The sequence below is a fragment of the Oncorhynchus mykiss genome, chromosome 18 (genome assembly GCF_013265735.2).
Source record: "Oncorhynchus mykiss isolate Arlee chromosome 18, USDA_OmykA_1.1, whole genome shotgun sequence".
Classification (NCBI taxonomy): Eukaryota; Metazoa; Chordata; class Actinopteri; order Salmoniformes; family Salmonidae; genus Oncorhynchus; species Oncorhynchus mykiss.
This window is the reverse complement of record NC_048582.1, coordinates 12,821,318-12,838,737: the sequence shown is the minus strand read 5'-3', so window position 1 is coordinate 12,838,737 and position 17,420 is coordinate 12,821,318. Positions and strand designations below refer to the sequence as shown.

At 38.2% G+C, this 17,420-nt stretch overlaps 3 protein-coding genes across 7 annotated transcripts in view; 2 read left to right on the top strand and 1 right to left on the bottom strand.

Annotated features, from left to right (window-relative positions):
* The first annotated feature begins 905 nt into the window (after nucleotides 1–905).
* On the top strand, nucleotides 906–5,096 carry LOC110495527 (coagulation factor X). 2 transcript variants are annotated; one of them, XM_036951340.1, is made up of 10 exons: nucleotides 906–989; nucleotides 1,228–1,379; nucleotides 1,871–2,031; nucleotides 2,269–2,293; nucleotides 2,553–2,666; nucleotides 2,818–2,949; nucleotides 3,191–3,468; nucleotides 3,735–3,852; nucleotides 4,123–4,310; nucleotides 4,477–5,096. In XM_036951340.1, the coding sequence occupies exons 2-10, from the start codon at nucleotides 1,319–1,321 to the stop codon at nucleotides 4,897–4,899; spliced, it is 1,500 nt and encodes a 499-aa protein (XP_036807235.1). In that variant the 5' UTR covers nucleotides 906–989; nucleotides 1,228–1,318; the 3' UTR covers nucleotides 4,900–5,096. The 2 variants fall into 2 exon arrangements, with proteins under 2 accessions (XP_036807235.1, XP_036807236.1); XM_036951341.1 differs by lacking the exon at nucleotides 906–989 and having other exon boundaries at nucleotides 1,212–1,379.
* A 569-nt stretch (nucleotides 5,097–5,665) lies between these two features.
* On the top strand, nucleotides 5,666–9,135 carry LOC110527202 (vitamin K-dependent protein Z). Its single transcript, XM_036951346.1, has 8 exons — nucleotides 5,666–5,834; nucleotides 6,466–6,629; nucleotides 6,815–6,839; nucleotides 6,932–7,045; nucleotides 7,160–7,291; nucleotides 7,377–7,462; nucleotides 8,139–8,259; nucleotides 8,374–9,135. Exons 1-8 carry the CDS (start codon nucleotides 5,744–5,746, stop codon nucleotides 8,997–8,999), a joined length of 1,359 nt encoding a protein of 452 aa, XP_036807241.1. The 5' UTR covers nucleotides 5,666–5,743; the 3' UTR covers nucleotides 9,000–9,135.
* Nucleotides 9,136–9,187: 52 nt separating this feature from the next.
* The window catches only part of LOC110527205 (PCI domain-containing protein 2), a 79,628-nt gene continuing 71,395 nt past the window's right edge, over nucleotides 9,188–17,420 (bottom strand). For all 4 annotated transcript variants that reach the window (XM_036951353.1, XM_036951354.1, XM_036951355.1 and 1 more), the window contains exons 8-13: nucleotides 10,771–10,846; nucleotides 10,435–10,677; nucleotides 10,229–10,302; nucleotides 9,989–10,114; nucleotides 9,510–9,633; nucleotides 9,188–9,403 (exon numbers count right to left, since the gene is read on the bottom strand). In XM_036951353.1, coding sequence (XP_036807248.1) covers nucleotides 9,314–9,403; nucleotides 9,510–9,633; nucleotides 9,989–10,114; nucleotides 10,229–10,302; nucleotides 10,435–10,677; nucleotides 10,771–10,846 — 733 coding nt within the window. In that variant the 3' untranslated portion in view covers nucleotides 9,188–9,313. The remainder of the gene's footprint in view (nucleotides 9,404–9,509; nucleotides 9,634–9,988; nucleotides 10,115–10,228; nucleotides 10,303–10,434; nucleotides 10,678–10,770; nucleotides 10,847–17,420) is intronic.

Below are 17,420 nucleotides of genomic sequence, written 5' to 3'. Positions count from 1 at the left end.
ATACAGAATGTTTGACCTGATGCCATACAGAATGTTTGACTGATGCCATACAGAATGTTTGACGTGATGCCATACAGAATGTTTGACTGATGCCATACAGAATGTTTGACGTGATGCCATACAGAATGTTTGACTGATGCCATACAGAATGTTTGACTGATGCCATACAGAATGTTTGACTGATGCCATACAGAATGTTTGACGTGATGCCATACAGAATGTTTGACCTGATGCCATACAGAATGTTTGACTGATGCCATACAGAATGTTTGACTGATGCCATACAGAATGTTTGACGTGATGCCATACAGAATGGTTGACGTGATGCCATACAGAATGTTTGACTGATGCCATACAGAATGTTTGACTGATGCCATACAGAATGTTTGACTGATGCCATACAGAATGTTTGACCTGATGCCATACAGAATGTTTGACTGATGCCATACAGAATGTTTGACGTGATGCCATACAGAATGTTTGACCTGATGCCATACAGAATGTTTGCTTCCCAATACGTACATTTACTTCCAAAGTTTCCTCTCTGATAGCTGAAGAATAAATATTACTTGCTGACAAACTAAATCTTTGCCTCATTTGTGTTATTTGTGTTATTTGTGTGTGTGAGTGTGTGTGAGTGAATGAAAAGTCCAAATGTATCCATAGCCACACTTCAGCAGTTGCTCATCTACATGGTATTTTCTCTGAAATGCAAATTATCTGAGTCATACGCATTTCTTTAGATTAGCTGTTTAAGGCACCACAACACAGCAGGCTAAACCATTGGAATAGATACCTTAGTGTCAATATTAGCTCAGTGATTTGGACCTCAGAACACTGATCACATGATCACTGAGGATTTTGTGCCCCTTCCTGAGAGCTGTTCTGATTGGCTCAAATAAGGGCTGTCTGTCATGCTGAAGAGTGCAGAGCTAAATGGTGGTCTGGACAAGGCCTTGCCTCTCTGAATGGTGAAGACTGGATTTGAAGTGAGTCCTCCCTCTCTCTCTCTCTCTCTTCCCTTCTCTCTCCACTCTTTCTCTCAAACATCCCTAATCCCTCTTTTTTTACCCTCTTGTCCTCCCCCTTTCTTTCTCTCTTCTCCTTTTTATTTTCTACCCCCCCCCCCCCCCCCCCCCCCCCCCCACACACACACACACAAACACACACACACATTCCTTCCTCTCCCTCTCTCTTCAGCATGTTCTCTCTCTTCCTGTCTCTCAGGTCATTGCCCTCCCTCTCCGCCCGCTCTCTCCAGAGTTGTGCTCCACAGAGCAGCCAGGAGTAGAGAGGTGCCTCACCCAGAGATCAGGCCATGTTTCGGCTGTCCCAAACCTGTTTCCTTCTCCTGCTGCTGCACGTCGTGGCCTCCGAGGGTACGTTCAAACACCCCACCGTCTCAAACGGTTGACAAATAGTTATGTAGAGAGAAAGTGAGGGAGACTCTGGGGTTTAGTCAGTGTCAGTTATTGCGGTCAGTGTGTGAGTACGGGTGAGGGCTGGTGACTGGGATGTGTGTGTTGATATATTTTATGGTGTGTCTGTATCTCTGATTGCTTTGATGATTGTGATGACTGTGTGCTAGACACGCATGCTGTGATGATGACAACAGCCTAATTGATGGAAAAGATGATAATGATGATGGTGATGACGATGACGATGACAGTCATTAATATGGTGATGATTATGGTAATGATAGTGATGATGATGACGATGATGGTGATGAAGATGGTGATGATGATAGTGATGAAGATGGTGATGATGATGAAGATGACGATGGTGATGATGATGATGAAGATGACGATGGTGATGACGATGATGATGGTGCCCTGCTGCCACTGATACCGATTTTTCCCTGTGTCCCCAGTCTTCCTGAACAGTGACGATGCTAACCAGGTTCTGAACCGGCGGCGGCGGGCCAACAGCCCATTTGAGGAGTGGCGGCAGGGAGACATGGAGAGAGAGTGTATCGAGGAACGCTGTGACAGAGAGGAGGCTAGGGAGATCTTTGAGGACGACAAACTGACTGTAAATTGGCATTCTCCATCTTTGTTTCTATCTATCTCTCTTTAAACCGGAAACACATGTATGTCTGCGTTCCAGTCACATAAATCACAATCCTGTTTAGTCACTCCTCACTTTGCACTCATTCACACCACCTTTACACGCTCATGATTTCAACCAGAAATTCCTTTGTTTTTGGAATCTTGACCTTTCTGGTTTGAATTTGTGATGTTTGTGTCTCTTTTTACCTCTTTCCCTCAGACTGAATTCTGGAACACATATTACGGTAAGGCCCAGGAGTCTGTTGAGGCTAAGGGTTGGCGCAAGAGGCTAGGGATTGGATCACATGGAGTTTTCTGATTAGAGCTGGGTTGGAGTCAGGTTGGGGTCAGATTGGGGTCAACCTAGTCAGATCAGGAAGTAAAGGACTCACGACCACACACCAAAACAATGGGCTATTTTCAATTCATGAATTGATTGTTTGCAGTGTGTTTGGTGTTGCTGTGCTGTTAGGTCCATGGCAAGAAATAAACTGTGTTTCACAGATGGAGATGCCTGTGTTTCTAAGCCATGTGTCCACAATGGCGTCTGCAAGGACGGGATTGGGATGTACACCTGCTTCTGTCTCGCTGGATTCCAGGGGTACAACTGTGAGATTGGTATGTCTTCTTCTCCCTTTGCTCTTGAAATGACATAGACGCCAGAAATATCTTGACTCCAAGTTACTCCATAGTCAGAAACAACACCTGGCTCTAATCATGACTGTGATCTGTGTCTAATCTGGATCCGTGATGTGATGCTGTTCTGCAGCCATTCCTGAGCTGTGTGAGAATAAGAATGGAGACTGTGATCACTTCTGCCACGTGAAGAAGGACAGTGTGCAATGCTCCTGTGCTGATGGCTACTATCTGGACACAGACGACAAGTCCTGCCTTTCCAACGGTGGGTGGGTGGGTGGGTGGGTGGGTGGGTGAGTGGGTGAGTGAGTGAGTGAGTGAGTGACACAGACAGACAGACAGACATACATACATACATACATACATACATACATACATACATACATATACATACATACATACATACATACATGATCCATTCTCCATTCTCCAACATGGACTGGTAGTAGGTTGGAGGTTGGGCTTAGTTAGTACCTAATAACATTGTTGCCCTTTTGTCATTGAAGAGGCCTTTAAGTGTGGCTTTGTGGTATCCAAGAACACCCGCAGCATCTTCATCTACCAGCCTAACACCACTGCCACCAACACCACTGAAAAGACCAACATGATGGAGGACCCTATCAGGGAAACGGCCTGGAACGTAACCCAACAGAGAGAAATCCAATTTGCATTTGAGGATGACGTTATCGAAATGGTGAAGGAGAAGCCAGTCTTTGCCGAGGCGAGAGGCAACACCCGTATTGTCAATGGGGAGGAGTGTCCTCCTGGAGAATGTCCCTGGCAGGTAGAGTAGAGAAACCTCTAGTGGGGTTCCCTCTAAATAGCGTTCAGAGTTGTTTGTTTCTGCAACTCTTTCTTTCTCTTTCTCTCTATTTCTCTCTCTCTCTCTCATATATATATCTCTTTGTCTCTCTTTCTTTCTCTCTCTCTCGCTTTCATTCTTTCTCTTTGTTTCTCTCTTTTTCTCTGTCTATCTGTTTCTCTCTTCCTCTATCTTTCTCTCTCTCCCTCTCATTCTTTCTCTCTCTCCTTCTCTCCCTCTCTCCACAGGCTTTCCTGGTAAACCACGAGGACAGGGGCTTCTGTGGAGGAACCATCCTGAATAAGTACTTCATCTTAACGGCAGCACATTGCATGAACCAGACACGCTCCTTTTACGTTGTCCTCGGTAGGTACCGTTAGCCAATCACCTTTAACAGTGGTCTCTACATCTGGGAATTGTTTTTAAGTGAATCATATCCTATATAATATAATTGTGCCATAATCACAAAACTTCATTATCAGAAAAGTATATTGCTGTGTACAGCATAGTTGCTAACTGGGTGAAATAACAACAGTCAATAACCATACCACCCATACATAGCCTAAGTTGTAGCAGCCTATCAAACGAATTTAATTGATTGAAATCAAACCTCCCCATTGGTCCATCTGCCTTCAGGAGAGTTTGACACGGAGGTGAAGGATGGGCGGGAGGCCATCCACCAGGTGGAACAGGTGTTCATCCACAGGTCCTACATCTCCACCACCTATCACAACGACATCTCCCTCGTCATGCTGAAGGACCCTATCAAGTTCACCCAGTTCATCCTCCCTGCCTGCCTGCCTGAACGAGACTTTGCAGAGAAGGTCTGTAGCATGATGTACTACACATAATTCTCTGTGTGACACATCTGGTTTTATCCAGTGATGCATATAAACATACAGTATATAATGAATCTGTCTATGGTTTATATCTTAGTAAAGATGTTCCTGAACCTAACATAATGGTGTCCTGTCTACTTATCAATACAAGGTGTTGATGAAACAGCACGACGGGCTGGTGAGTGGGTTCGGCCGTGTGGGGGAGGCCAAGCAGCCGTCCACCATCCTGCTGCGTCTGACCGTGCCCTACGTACCCCGGGCCACCTGCCTTCAGTCCAGCCAGCACAAGATCTCCAACCGCATGTTCTGCGCCGGCTACGATAAGGAGAAGAAGGACGCGTGCCAGGGGGACAGCGGAGGACCCCACGTCACCCGTTACGGGGACACTTGGTTCGTGACGGGTGTGGTGAGCTGGGGCGAGGGGTGCGCCCGTGAGGGCAAGTACGGCATCTACACGCAGGTGTCCAAGTACATCGACTGGATCCGGGCGGTCATGGGGAAGTTTCTCCCCAAGGAGGGAGGGAAGAGGAAGACGAGGGGGGCAGGTAGAATGCACTCAATGATGTGGGTTTGAGGGAGACAAAGGAGAGAGGAGAACCAATCATTAAAGAGGCTTGGGGAATTATGGGCAATAAACATTGTTGTGTGGTTTATCATTGTTTTTCACAAAATGTATCCAAGACCAAGTAACTTAAGGTAAAGAAAAAAACATGTTTTGTTTGAATGTCCAGTTATCACATACCAACATTAAACTACATTACACAATATGAAGTTGAGTCAGGAGTGCCATTAGACAGAAATGTTCCTACTGTTCCTGTTTTTTTAAAGTACAAACTGAATCGATCGTATCAGAAAAACAGCAGGGTTCAAAGGTCACCATTGACTTGAATCATTGCTGGTGTAAGTACCGAGCACACAAGGATAGGTGGATTTGCTGTTTGCTCTACTGTGTGTACAGTCTAGAGTCCATCTGTGGGACATTGTGTTTGTGAAGACCTCATGTTATACAATGAGTTTTACTGAACGTTTCATCTCAATTCATCTTCATAACATTAGCATATTAGTAGCATATTTGGTAGATATTATATTACATACAATTGCTAATGAGGCACCATCTTTAAACTATCTAGAGCTGGCACCAGCTACATTTATTACGTCAGGTGACAGGGAGATCCACATAAATTACGCTATCCTGGAGAAATTCACACCACATAACTTTGTTGGCGTATACAGCAATGACTAAAAACGGACATTTGGGCTGGCAAGCGGGTGGGGGTTTACTTGGCAATGTTAACCCGCCAGCATGGTTGTGTGTGTAAGACAGAAAGATAGAGAGAGAGAGCGCAAGAGAGAGAGAGATAGACAGGGCTACAGACAGGACCTTGGCACAGGCAGAGAGGCTTGTGGGTACGGTGTGGATGTGGATTGTAATGGGCTCGTGGAGGCAATGGTGGTTTCTGTCTCTCTCTCTTCTGAGCAGTGTCCTCCTGGTCTGCAGCTATGGGAGAGGTAAGCCACTGCACTGTGAAAGCTACAGGACCAAGTAGACATTTTGTTAATCATACCTTCAGGCTGACAATGACTTTGCTAGCATAGTTTTCCAGTCTACATATGACCAGCATAGTGTTGTGTATGCAATAGTGGAGGCTGCTGAGGAGAGAACGGCTCATAATAATGTCTGGAATGGAGTTTAATAGATGGAATGGAGTAAATGGAACGGTATGAAAACCATGTTTTGTCCCCTTAGCAGCCTCCACAGGTATACATTAAACAAACTGTTCTGTATGTAATTAAATGGCATGAAACTCAATGATGGTACCACTTAAAGTGAAAACTCTTCATGTTTAACTTTCCACCATTTAACACATTATCCTCAACCTGGAAGGAGAAAAATGAATACTGAGTCACTTCTGGTTTGTCTCACTTTTCAGTTGTTGTTGTTCCACATGTCTTCTCCCTCCTCCTCCCCTTCCTTCCCCTCCTCTCCTCCCGTTCATCCACCTCCCCTTCCCCTCCTCTTCATTAACCTGCCCCTCCCCCCTCTTCATCCACTTCCCCTCCTATCCCTTCTCCTTTCCCTCCTCCTCTTCATCTACCTCCTCCTCTCCTGCTCTTCCTCCACCTCCTCCCTGACCCTCAGTGTTCAGACCCCCTGCGTACGCCAGCACGGTCTTCCTACGGTCGAAGAGAGCGAATGCGTTCTTCTTGGAGGAGATGCTTCAGGGGAACCTGGAGAGAGAGTGTTATGAGGAGACCTGCAACTACGAGGAGGCCAGGGAGTACTTTGAAGACACACCCAAAACTGTGAGCAGTTTAGGCCTACAGGGTGCATCTCAATAGTCTAAAATGCATTCCTTTCCTTGACTCCTTTCCTTCAACTGCACTAATCTGACAACATAAGCAATCTCCTTATCCATAACTAATGTATTAGTTTTCTGATTTAAACCCTGTGTCCATTGTCTCTCTCTCTCTCTCTCATACCTCAATAGGACACTTTCTGGAATGTCTACGTAGGTATGTCTCATTCTTTTGAATCGCGGCAGAGGGGTGTTGGGTTTTCTCCCGACTCCAGATATTGAATCCCCTCCCTTCTTCTTCCTCCTCAGATGGGGACCAGTGCAAACCCAATCCCTGTCTCCATGGCGGCAGCTGCAAGGACAGCATTGGAGGTTTCACCTGTAGCTGCACAGAGCTGTACCACGGGAAGAACTGTGAAATAGGTCAAAAGAACACCTACATTAGAACTCTTTATGAGTGTGTGTCAATGTGTGTGTGAGAGTGTGTGTTCATAGTTATGCGAGTAGTCTAAGAGATATGTCTGTGTGTCGTGACAGATAGCGCTCAGTGCCCCACCAAGGGGCCCTTCTCCTGTGACCACTTCTGCAGTCCCAACTTTGGAGCATACCAGTGCTCCTGCACCACGGGGTACAAGATTCACAGTGATAAGAGGAGCTGCATACCTGCAGGTTAACATCTACCTATTCTTTTGAATTAGACATCTGTAACACTCGCTCTCTCACACACTTTAAATAGAGACGTCTCTTTCCTTAGTTAAGCACCCCTGTGGAAGACTCCAGCCAACAAACCAAATCAACGTAGCCTATCACGTCTGTCCACACAACCGCTGTCCATGGCAAGTAAGTTCCTCCCCTACCAGCACAACGTAGAGCAAGGTGAGGGGGAGTCTGTTTCTCCTGGCCTATAGACTGCTTTCAAGGTGAGGGGGGAGTCTGTTTCTCCTGGCCTATAGACTACTTTCAAGGTGAGGGGAAGTCTGTTTCTCCTGGCCTATAGACTACTTTCAAGGTGAGGGGGAGTCTGTTTCTCCTGGCCTATAGACTACTTTCAAGGTGAGGGGGGAGTCTGTTTCTCCTGGCCTATAGACTACTTTCAAGGTGAGGGGAAGTCTGTTTCTCCTGGCCTATAGACTACTTTCAAGGTGAGGGGGAGTCTGTTTCTCCTGGCCTATAGACTGCTTTCAAGGTGAGGGGGGAGTCTGTTTCTCCTGGCCTATAGACTGCTTTCAAGGTGAGGGGGAAGTCTGTTTCTCCTGGCCTATAGACTACTTTCAAGGTGAGGGGAAGTCTGTTTCTCCTGGCCTATAGACTACTTTCAAGGTGAGGGGAAGTCTGTTTCTCCTGGCCTATAGACTACTTTCAAGGTGAGGGGAAGTCTGTTTCTCCTGGCCTATAGACTACTTTCAAGGTGAGGGGGAGTCTGTTTCTCCTGGCCTATAGACTACTTTCAAGGTGAGGAACAATAAGTTGTGAAATACTGAACTTCCCCTTTAACCTGTGGCTTTGTGATTGGCAGGTGGTGTTTGTGGATGAGGCTGGTGCAGAGCTGTGTAACGGGGTGATCCTGGGGCCTCAGGCAGTCCTGACCTCAGCTAGCTGCCTGTACATGGGAAAGAAAGTCCACAGCATGCAGACAGGTGAGTCCCACAGTGATAAAAACACTTGACGTTTGATCTGTTAAGTGTATAAACCTCCAGCTCAGGCAGATTCAAATCTTTCTGAAATCTAACAGTTTCCCTTCATCCTCTAAGGTGCCTCAAATAATAGTGTGAGGATCCCTCTATCGACCCAACTGTACGTTCACAACCGCCACGAGAGAGGCAGTCTGGAGGACGACCTGGCCTTGGTGAGACTGAATGAGCCCCTTCCCTTCGACACCTCTGTCTCCCACCTGTGCCTGCCCACTAAGGATTTCAGTGAGAACGTGTTGATGAGTCCAGGAAGGGAGGGGGTGGCCAGGGGTCCGGATAAGTTCCGGGGGCAATCCCACGGCCCCCCTGTTCTCTCCTACCTGCATGCGGAGGGCTGTCGGAACCAGGTGAACGTCTCCCAGCCCCTCACCAACAAGATGTTCTGTATGGGGAGCCAGAAGGGCTTCTATGGGACTAAGTTGACTAGGTTTAATGAGACAGACCTCAAACCAGGACTAATGAGGAACTGCAGCCTTTTGTCCGGGACCCCCGTTGTGACTGTGGAGAGGGGTACAGCGTTCCTAACAGGCTTGCACCTTTCGGCGCCCACGTCACATGGCTGTGGACAAACCCTGTTGTTCACCAAGTTGTCTCGCTACTTGCAATGGATCCAGCAGCGCCTGGAGATGACAGAGATGAGGATGACACCACAAATGACCCATGACCCACCTGGACCTTATGTGTAACCCCAACTAAGGGTTAGCCTGATCCCTACCTACACTGGACTTACAGCCAACAAGGTTGTGTTCAAGATTTAAGTTGTTTTTTCCAAGGTTAACAATGTAAATGAAAGCGAGTGGTTATATTTTAACATGTACTATAAAATCATTTATCTTCCACACTTCCTTAATAAACAAAAATGTGGTACAAGGAGTACAACAACAACAAAAACTTTTATTCAAAATGTTAAAAATATGACAAAATAAAATGCAACCTAAATAATAAGGAAATATATTTCTGGGAGCAGTTCCTGGGTGAAGGGGATTCTGGGATACGTAGATTAGGAAGATGATGACAGCAGGGGGAATGGATTGGCCTTGCTGACGACCAGTTTCTGGTGCTGGTGAGAGATGTAGCCCTTGATGTGACCCTAGAAGAGAGGAAGAGAGTTCATCTGCTGCTTCGTGTTTTACGACTGTCTGAAACATCAGGTGGAAGCACATGGTCAGAGGAAAAGGTGTGTGGTGGGATCTCACCTCACAGATTAGGTTGGCCAGGATACACTGCACCTCATCAATGTCCACCTCTTCCACCTGCATCATTTTCAGAGCTACCAGGAAGGCATCTAGGGGCAACTGGTGAGTCTTCAGCAGCTGGTACCTAACCCACATACCACAAGCATGTTAACAGAAAGTCAATATCGGTCATAGGTTCACACACACACACACACACACACACACACACACACACACACACACACACACACACACACACACAATAGGGCTGACCTGAATTGTACTGTGCTGCCTCAGATAATTTATTTTCACATTGTCCTTTCAGTGCGGTTCCAGCAACTATGATGGATGTGTAACCAGACCAGCCCATTCCAGCTGGACTTGGCTCAGTAGTGTTAAAAGTGTAACCAGACCAGCCCATTCCAGCTGGACTTGGCTCAGTAGTGTTAAAAGTGTAACCAGGCCAGCACAGTACCATTGGACTTGGCGAGTAGACTCACACTTTCTTGAAGAGGTTCCGGTAGGTGATGATCTTGAGCTTCTCGAGGATGAGGAAGATGCCACAGCGGATGAAGAAGGTCTCGTGCTTGGCCAAGGCCTCGTTCAACAGCAGCAGGTTGCCCTCACTGTTACAGAGACAGAGAGACAGAGAGAGAGAAATCAGAAAAAGAGGGGGAGGGAGTAGGGGGAGAGAGAGGAGAAAGAGAGATGGCAAGGAGCGGGCGGGTGGTGACACTCACCTCACAGCTTTCGTGACGTCGGCAAACTGCATGAGGTCGTACTTCCTGAGCAGCTGGTGATTAGGCATGTGACCCTGAATCAACATGAGCAACACCAGTCTTCGTCTCTGATTGACAGTCAAGCTTTTTTAATTTGATTTGAATTCAGACGTGTGTGGCTAGATGAGTGTATGTTTGAGCTCTCTCAGTGAGGCACTCTGTCTCACCAGCAACATCTTGACAGGCAGTAGGTAGATGAGGATCATGCGTTTGTTCCTCTGGCTGGAGCGGTGGCAGTGCTGGAAGGAGAAGGACAGGTACTCCTCGGCTGGTTTGTAGTCGCTGTCGAACATGGCCTTGCGGCCTACGTAGTATTTGTAGGTGACTCTCTGGGCCATACTGTAATCATCCTTCAGGTTGGAGCTGTCGATGGCCCGGATCAGTGGCTTACACAGGTGTAGCTTGTTGATCTGGACACACACAACCGTTTAGACACACAAACACACACAAAGTAGGGCCTATTCATGTAAACAAAATTTCACCCAATCACACTACTGCCTTACCTTGAAGTAGATCTTGAAGAGCTGATTGATGAGAAACAACATTCCCCACTTCTTGGAGTCGTCAATCCCAGCCCGACTGTATACGATAACAGTCAAGACATAATGAGCATGGGGATATGGTTGCTACAGTAAAGGTTGTAAGATATATAGTTTAATATGCTGTCAATAGTGTTCAATGCTGTTAGATATATAGTTTAATATGCTGTCTACTGTTAGATATATAGTTTAATATGATGTCTGCTGTTAGATATATAGTTTAATATGCTGTTAGATATATAGTTTAATATGCTGTTAGATATATAGTTTAATATGCTGTAAGATATATAGTTTAATATGCTGTAAGATATATAGTTTAATATGCTGTTAGATATATAGTTTAATATGCTGTTAGATATATAGTTTAATATGCTGTTAGATATATAGTTTAATATGCTGTTAGATATATAGTTTAATATGCTGTAAGATATATAGTTTAATATGCTGTTAGATATATAGTTTAATATGCTGTTAGATATATAGTTTAATATGCTGTAAGATATATAGTTTAATATGCTGTAAGATATATAGTTTAATATGCTGTCTACTGTTAGATATATAGTTTAATATGCTGTCTGCTGTTAGATGTATAGTTTAATATGCTGTTAGATATATAGTTTAATATGCTGTTAGATATATAGTTTAATATGCTGTTAGATATATAGTTTAATATGCTGTAAGATATATAGTTTAATATGCTGTAAGATATATAGTTTAATATGCTGTCTACTGTTAGATATATAGTTTAATATGCTGTCTGCTGTTAGATATATAGTTTAATATGCTGTTAGATATATAGTTTAATATGCTGTAAGATATATAGTTTAATATGCTGTAAGATATATAGTTTAATATGCTGTCTGCTGTTAGATATATAGTTTAATATGATGTCTGCTGTTAGATATATAGTTTAATATGCTGTTAGATATATAGTTTAATATGTTGTTAGATATATAGTTTAATATGCTGTTAGATATATAGTTTAATATGCTGTTAGATATATAGTTTAATATGCTGTTAGATATATAGTTTAATATGCTGTCTGCTGTTAGATATATAGTTTAATATGCTGTTAGATATATAGTTTAATATGCTGTTAGATATATAGTTTAATATGCTGTCTGCTGTTAGATATATAGTTTAATATGCTGTTAGATATATAGTTTAATATGCTGTTAGATATATAGTTTAATATGCTGTCTGCTGTTAGATATATAGTTTAATATGCTGTTAGATATATAGTTTAATATGCTGTTAGATATATAGTTTAATATGCTGTTAGATATATAGTTTAATATGCTGTTAGATATATAGTTTAATATGCTGTTAGATATATAGTTTAATATGCTGTTAGATATATAGTTTAATATGCTGTCTACTGTTAGATATATAGTTTAATATGCTGTTAGATATATAGTTTAATATGCTGTTAGATATATAGTTTAATATGCTGTTAGATATATAGTTTAATATGCTGTCTGCTGTTAGATATATAGTTTAATATGCTGTTAGATATATAGTTTAATATGCTGTTAGATATATAGTTTAATATGCTGTTAGATATATAGTTTAATATGCTGTTAGATATATAGTTTAATATGCTGTTAGATATATAGTTTAATATGCTGTTAGATATATAGTTTAATATGATGTCTGCTGTTAGATATATAGTTTAATATGCTGTCTGCTGTTAGATATATAGTTTAATATGCTGTTAGATATATAGTTTAATATGCTGTCTACTGTTAGATATATAGTTTAATATGCTGTTAGATATATAGTTTAATATGATGTCTGCTGTTAGATATATAGTTTAATATGATGTCTGCTGTTAGATATATAGTTTAATATGCTGTCTGCTGTTAGATATATAGTTTAATATGCTGTTAGATATATAGTTTAATATGATGTCTGCTGTTAGATATATAGTTTAATATGCTGTAAGATATATAGTTTAATATGCTGTCTACTGTTAGATATATAGTTTAATATGCTGTTAGATATATAGTTTAATATGCTGTCTACTGTTAGATATATAGTTTAATATGCTGTTAGATATATAGTTTAATATGCTGTTAGATATATAGTTTAATATTCTGTCTACTGTTAGATATATAGTTTAATATGCTGTTAGATATATAGTTTAATATGCTGTTAGATATATAGTTTAATATGCTGTTAGATATATAGTTTAATATGCTGTTAGATATATAGTTTAATATGCTGTCTACTGTTAGATATATAGTTTAATATGCTGTTAGATATATAGTTTAATATGATGTCTGCTGTTAGATATATAGTTTAATATGATGTCTGCTGTTAGATATATAGTTTAATATGATGTCTGCTGTTAGATATATAGTTTAATATGCTGTTAGATATATAGTTTAATATGCTGTTAGATATATAGTTTAATATGCTGTTAGATATATAGTTTAATATGCTGTTAGATATATAGTTTAATATGCTGTAAGATATATAGTTTAATATGCTGTAAGATATATAGTTTAATATGCTGTAAGATATATAGTTTAATATGCTGTAAGATATATAGTTTAATATGCTGTCTACTGTTAGATATATAGTTTAATATGCTGTCTACTGTTAGATATATAGTTTAATATGCTGTTAGATATATAGTTTAATATGCTGTAAGATATATAGTTTAATATGCTGTCTACTGTTAGATATATAGTTTAATATGATGTCTGCTGTTAGATATATAGTTTAATATGCTGTAAGATATATAGTTTAATATGCTGTCTACTGTTAGATATATAGTTTAATATGATGTCTGCTGTTAGATATATAGTTTAATATGCTGTCTACTGTTAGATATATAGTTTAATATGATGTCTACTGTTAGATATATAGTTTAATATGCTGTTAGATATATAGTTTAATATGCTGTTAGATATATAGTTTAATATGCTGTTAGATATATAGTTTAATATGCTGTCTACTGTTAGATATATAGTTTAATATGCTGTCTACTGTTAGATATATAGTTTAATATGATGTTAGATGTATAGTTTAATATGCTGTCTGCTGTTAGATATATAGTTTAATATGCTGTTAGATGTATAGTTTAATATGCTGTCTACTGTTAGATATATAGTTTAATATGCTGTTAGATGTATAGTTTAATATGCTGTCTACTGTTAGATATATAGTTTAATATGCTGTTAGATATATAGTTTAATATGCTGTCTGCTGTTAGATATATAGTTTAATATGCTGTTAGATATATAGTTTAATATGCTGTCTGCTGTTAGATATATAGTTTAATATGCTGTTAGATATATAGTTTAATATGATGTCTACTGTTAGATATATAGTTTAATATGCTGTCTACTGTTAGATATATAGTTTAATATGCTGTCTGCTGTTAGATATATAGTTTAATATGCTGTTAGATATATAGTTTAATATGATGTCTACTGTTAGATATATAGTTTAATATGCTGTTAGATATATAGTTTAATATGATGTCTGCTGTTAGATATATAGTTTAATATGCTGTTAGATATATAGTTTAATATGCTGTTAGATATATAGTTTAATATGCTGTAAGATATATAGTTTAATATGCTGTAAGATATATAGTTTAATATGATGTCTGCTGTTAGATATATAGTTTAATATGATGTCTACTGTTAGATATATAGTGTAATATGCTGTAAGATATATAGTTTAATATGCTGTCTACTGTTAGATATATAGTTTAATATGATGTCTACTGTTAGATATATAGTTTAATATGCTGTTAGATATATAGTTTAATATGATGTCTGCTGTTAGATATATAGTTTAATATGCTGTTAGATATATAGTTTAATATGCTGTTAGATATATAGTTTAATATGCTGTTAGATATATAGTTTAATATGCTGTCTACTGTTAGATATATAGTTTAATATGCTGTCTGCTGTTAGATATATAGTTTAATATGCTGTAAGATATATAGTTTAATATGCTGTCTGCTGTTAGATATATAGTTTAATATGCTGTTAGATATATAGTTTAATATGATGTCTACTGTTAGATATATAGTTTAATATGCTGTTAGATATATAGTTTAATATGCTGTCTACTGTTAGATATATAGTTTAATATGCTGTCTGCTGTTAGATATATAGTTTAATATGATGTCTGCTGTTAGATATATAGTTTAATATGCTGTCTACTGTTAGATATATAGTTTAATATTCTGTCTACTGTTAGATATATAGTTTAATATGATGTCTGCTGTTAGATATATAGTTTAATATGCTGTCTACTGTTAGATATATAGTTTAATATTCTGTCTACTGTTAGATATATAGTTTAATATGCTGTTAGATATATAGTTTAATATGATGTCTACTGTTAGATATATAGTTTAATATGCTGTTAGATATATAGTTTAATATGCTGTCTACTGTTAGATATATAGTTTAATATGCTGTCTGCTGTTAGATATATAGTTTAATATGATGTCTGCTGTTAGATATATAGTTTAATATGCTGTCTACTGTTAGATATATAGTTTAATATTCTGTCTACTGTTAGATATATAGTTTAATATGCTGTTAGATATATAGTTTAATATGCTGTCTACTGTTAGATATATAGTTTAATATGATGTCTGCTGTTAGATATATAGTTTAATATGATGTCTGCTGTTAGATATATAGTTTAATATGCTGTTAGATATATAGTTTAATATGCTGTCTACTGTTAGATATATAGTTTAATATGCTGTCTGCTGTTAGATATATAGTTTAATATGCTGTTAGATATATAGTTTAATATGCTGTCTACTGTTAGATATATAGTTTAATATGCTGTTAGATATATAGTTTAATATGCTGTTAGATATATAGTTTAATATGCTGTTAGATATTTAGTTTAATATGCTGTTAGATATATAGTTTAATATGCTGTTAGATATTTAGTTTAATATGCTGTTAGATATATAGTTTAATATGCTGTTAGATATATAGTTTAATATGTTGTTAGATATATAGTTTAATATGATGTCTGCTGTTAGATATATAGTTTAATATGCTGTCTGCTGTTAGATATATAGTTTAATATGATGTCTGCTGTTAGATATATAGTTTAATATGCTGTCTGCTGTTAGATATATAGTTTAATATGATGTCTGCTGTTAGATATATAGTTTAATATGCTGTCTGCTGTTAGATATATAGTTTAATATGCTGTCTGCTGTTAGATATATAGTTTAATATGCTGTCTGCTGTTAGATATATAGTTTAATATGCTGTCTGCTGTTAGATATATAGTTTAATATGCTGTCTGCTGTTAGATATATAGTTTAATATGCTGTTAGATATATAGTTTAATATGCTGTCTACTGTTAGATATATAGTTTAATATGCTGTTAGATATATAGTTTAATATGCTGTTAGATGTATAGTTTAATATGTTGTTAGATATATAGTTTAATATGATGTCTGCTGTTAGATGTATAGTTTAATATGCTGTTAGATGTATAGTTTAATATGTTGTTAGATATATAGTTTAATATGATGTCTGCTGTTAGATGTATAGTTTAATATGCTGTTAGATGTATAGTTTAATATGCTGTTAGATATATAGTTTAATATGCTGTTAGATATATAGTTTAATATGCTGTCTGCTGTTAGATATATAGTTTAATATGCTGTTAGATATATAGTTTAATATGCTGTTACATATATAGTTTAATATGCTGTTAGATATATAGTTTAATATGCTGTCTGCTGTTAGATATATAGTTTAATATGCTGTTAGATATATAGTTTAATATGCTGTCTGCTGTTAGATATATAGTTTAATATGCTGTTAGATATATAGTTTAATATGCTGTTAGATATATAGTTTAATATGCTGTTAGATATATAATTTAATATGCTGTTAGATATATAGTTTAATATGCTGTTAGATATATAGTTTAATATGCTGTTAGATATATAGTTTAATATGCTGTTAGATATATAGTTTAATATGATGTCTGCTGTTAGATATAGTTTAATATGCTGTTAGATATATAGTTTAATATGCTGTTAGATATATAGTTTAATATGCTGTTAGATATATAGTTTAATATGCTGTTAGATATATAGTTTAATATGCTGTTAGATATATAGTTTAATATGATGTCTGCTGTTAGATATATAGTTTAATATGCTGTCTGCTGTTAGATATATAGTTTAATATGCTGTCTGCTGTTAGATATATAGTTTAATATGCTGTCTGCTGTTAGATATATAGTTTAATATGCTGTTAGATATATAGTTTAATATGCTGTCTGCTGTTAGATATATAGTTTAATATGATGTCTGCTGTTAGATATATAGTTTAATATGCTGTCTGCTGTTAGATATATAGTTTAATATGATGTCTGCTGTTAGATATATAGTTTAATATGCTGTCTGCTGTTAGATATATAGTTTAATATGCTGTCTGCTGTTAGATATATAGTTTAATATGCTGTCTGCTGTTAGATATATAGTTTAATATGCTGTCTGCTGTTAGATATATAGTTTAATATGCTGTTAGATATATAGTTTAATATGCTGTTAGATATATAGTTTAATATGCTGTTAGATATATAGTTTAATATGCTG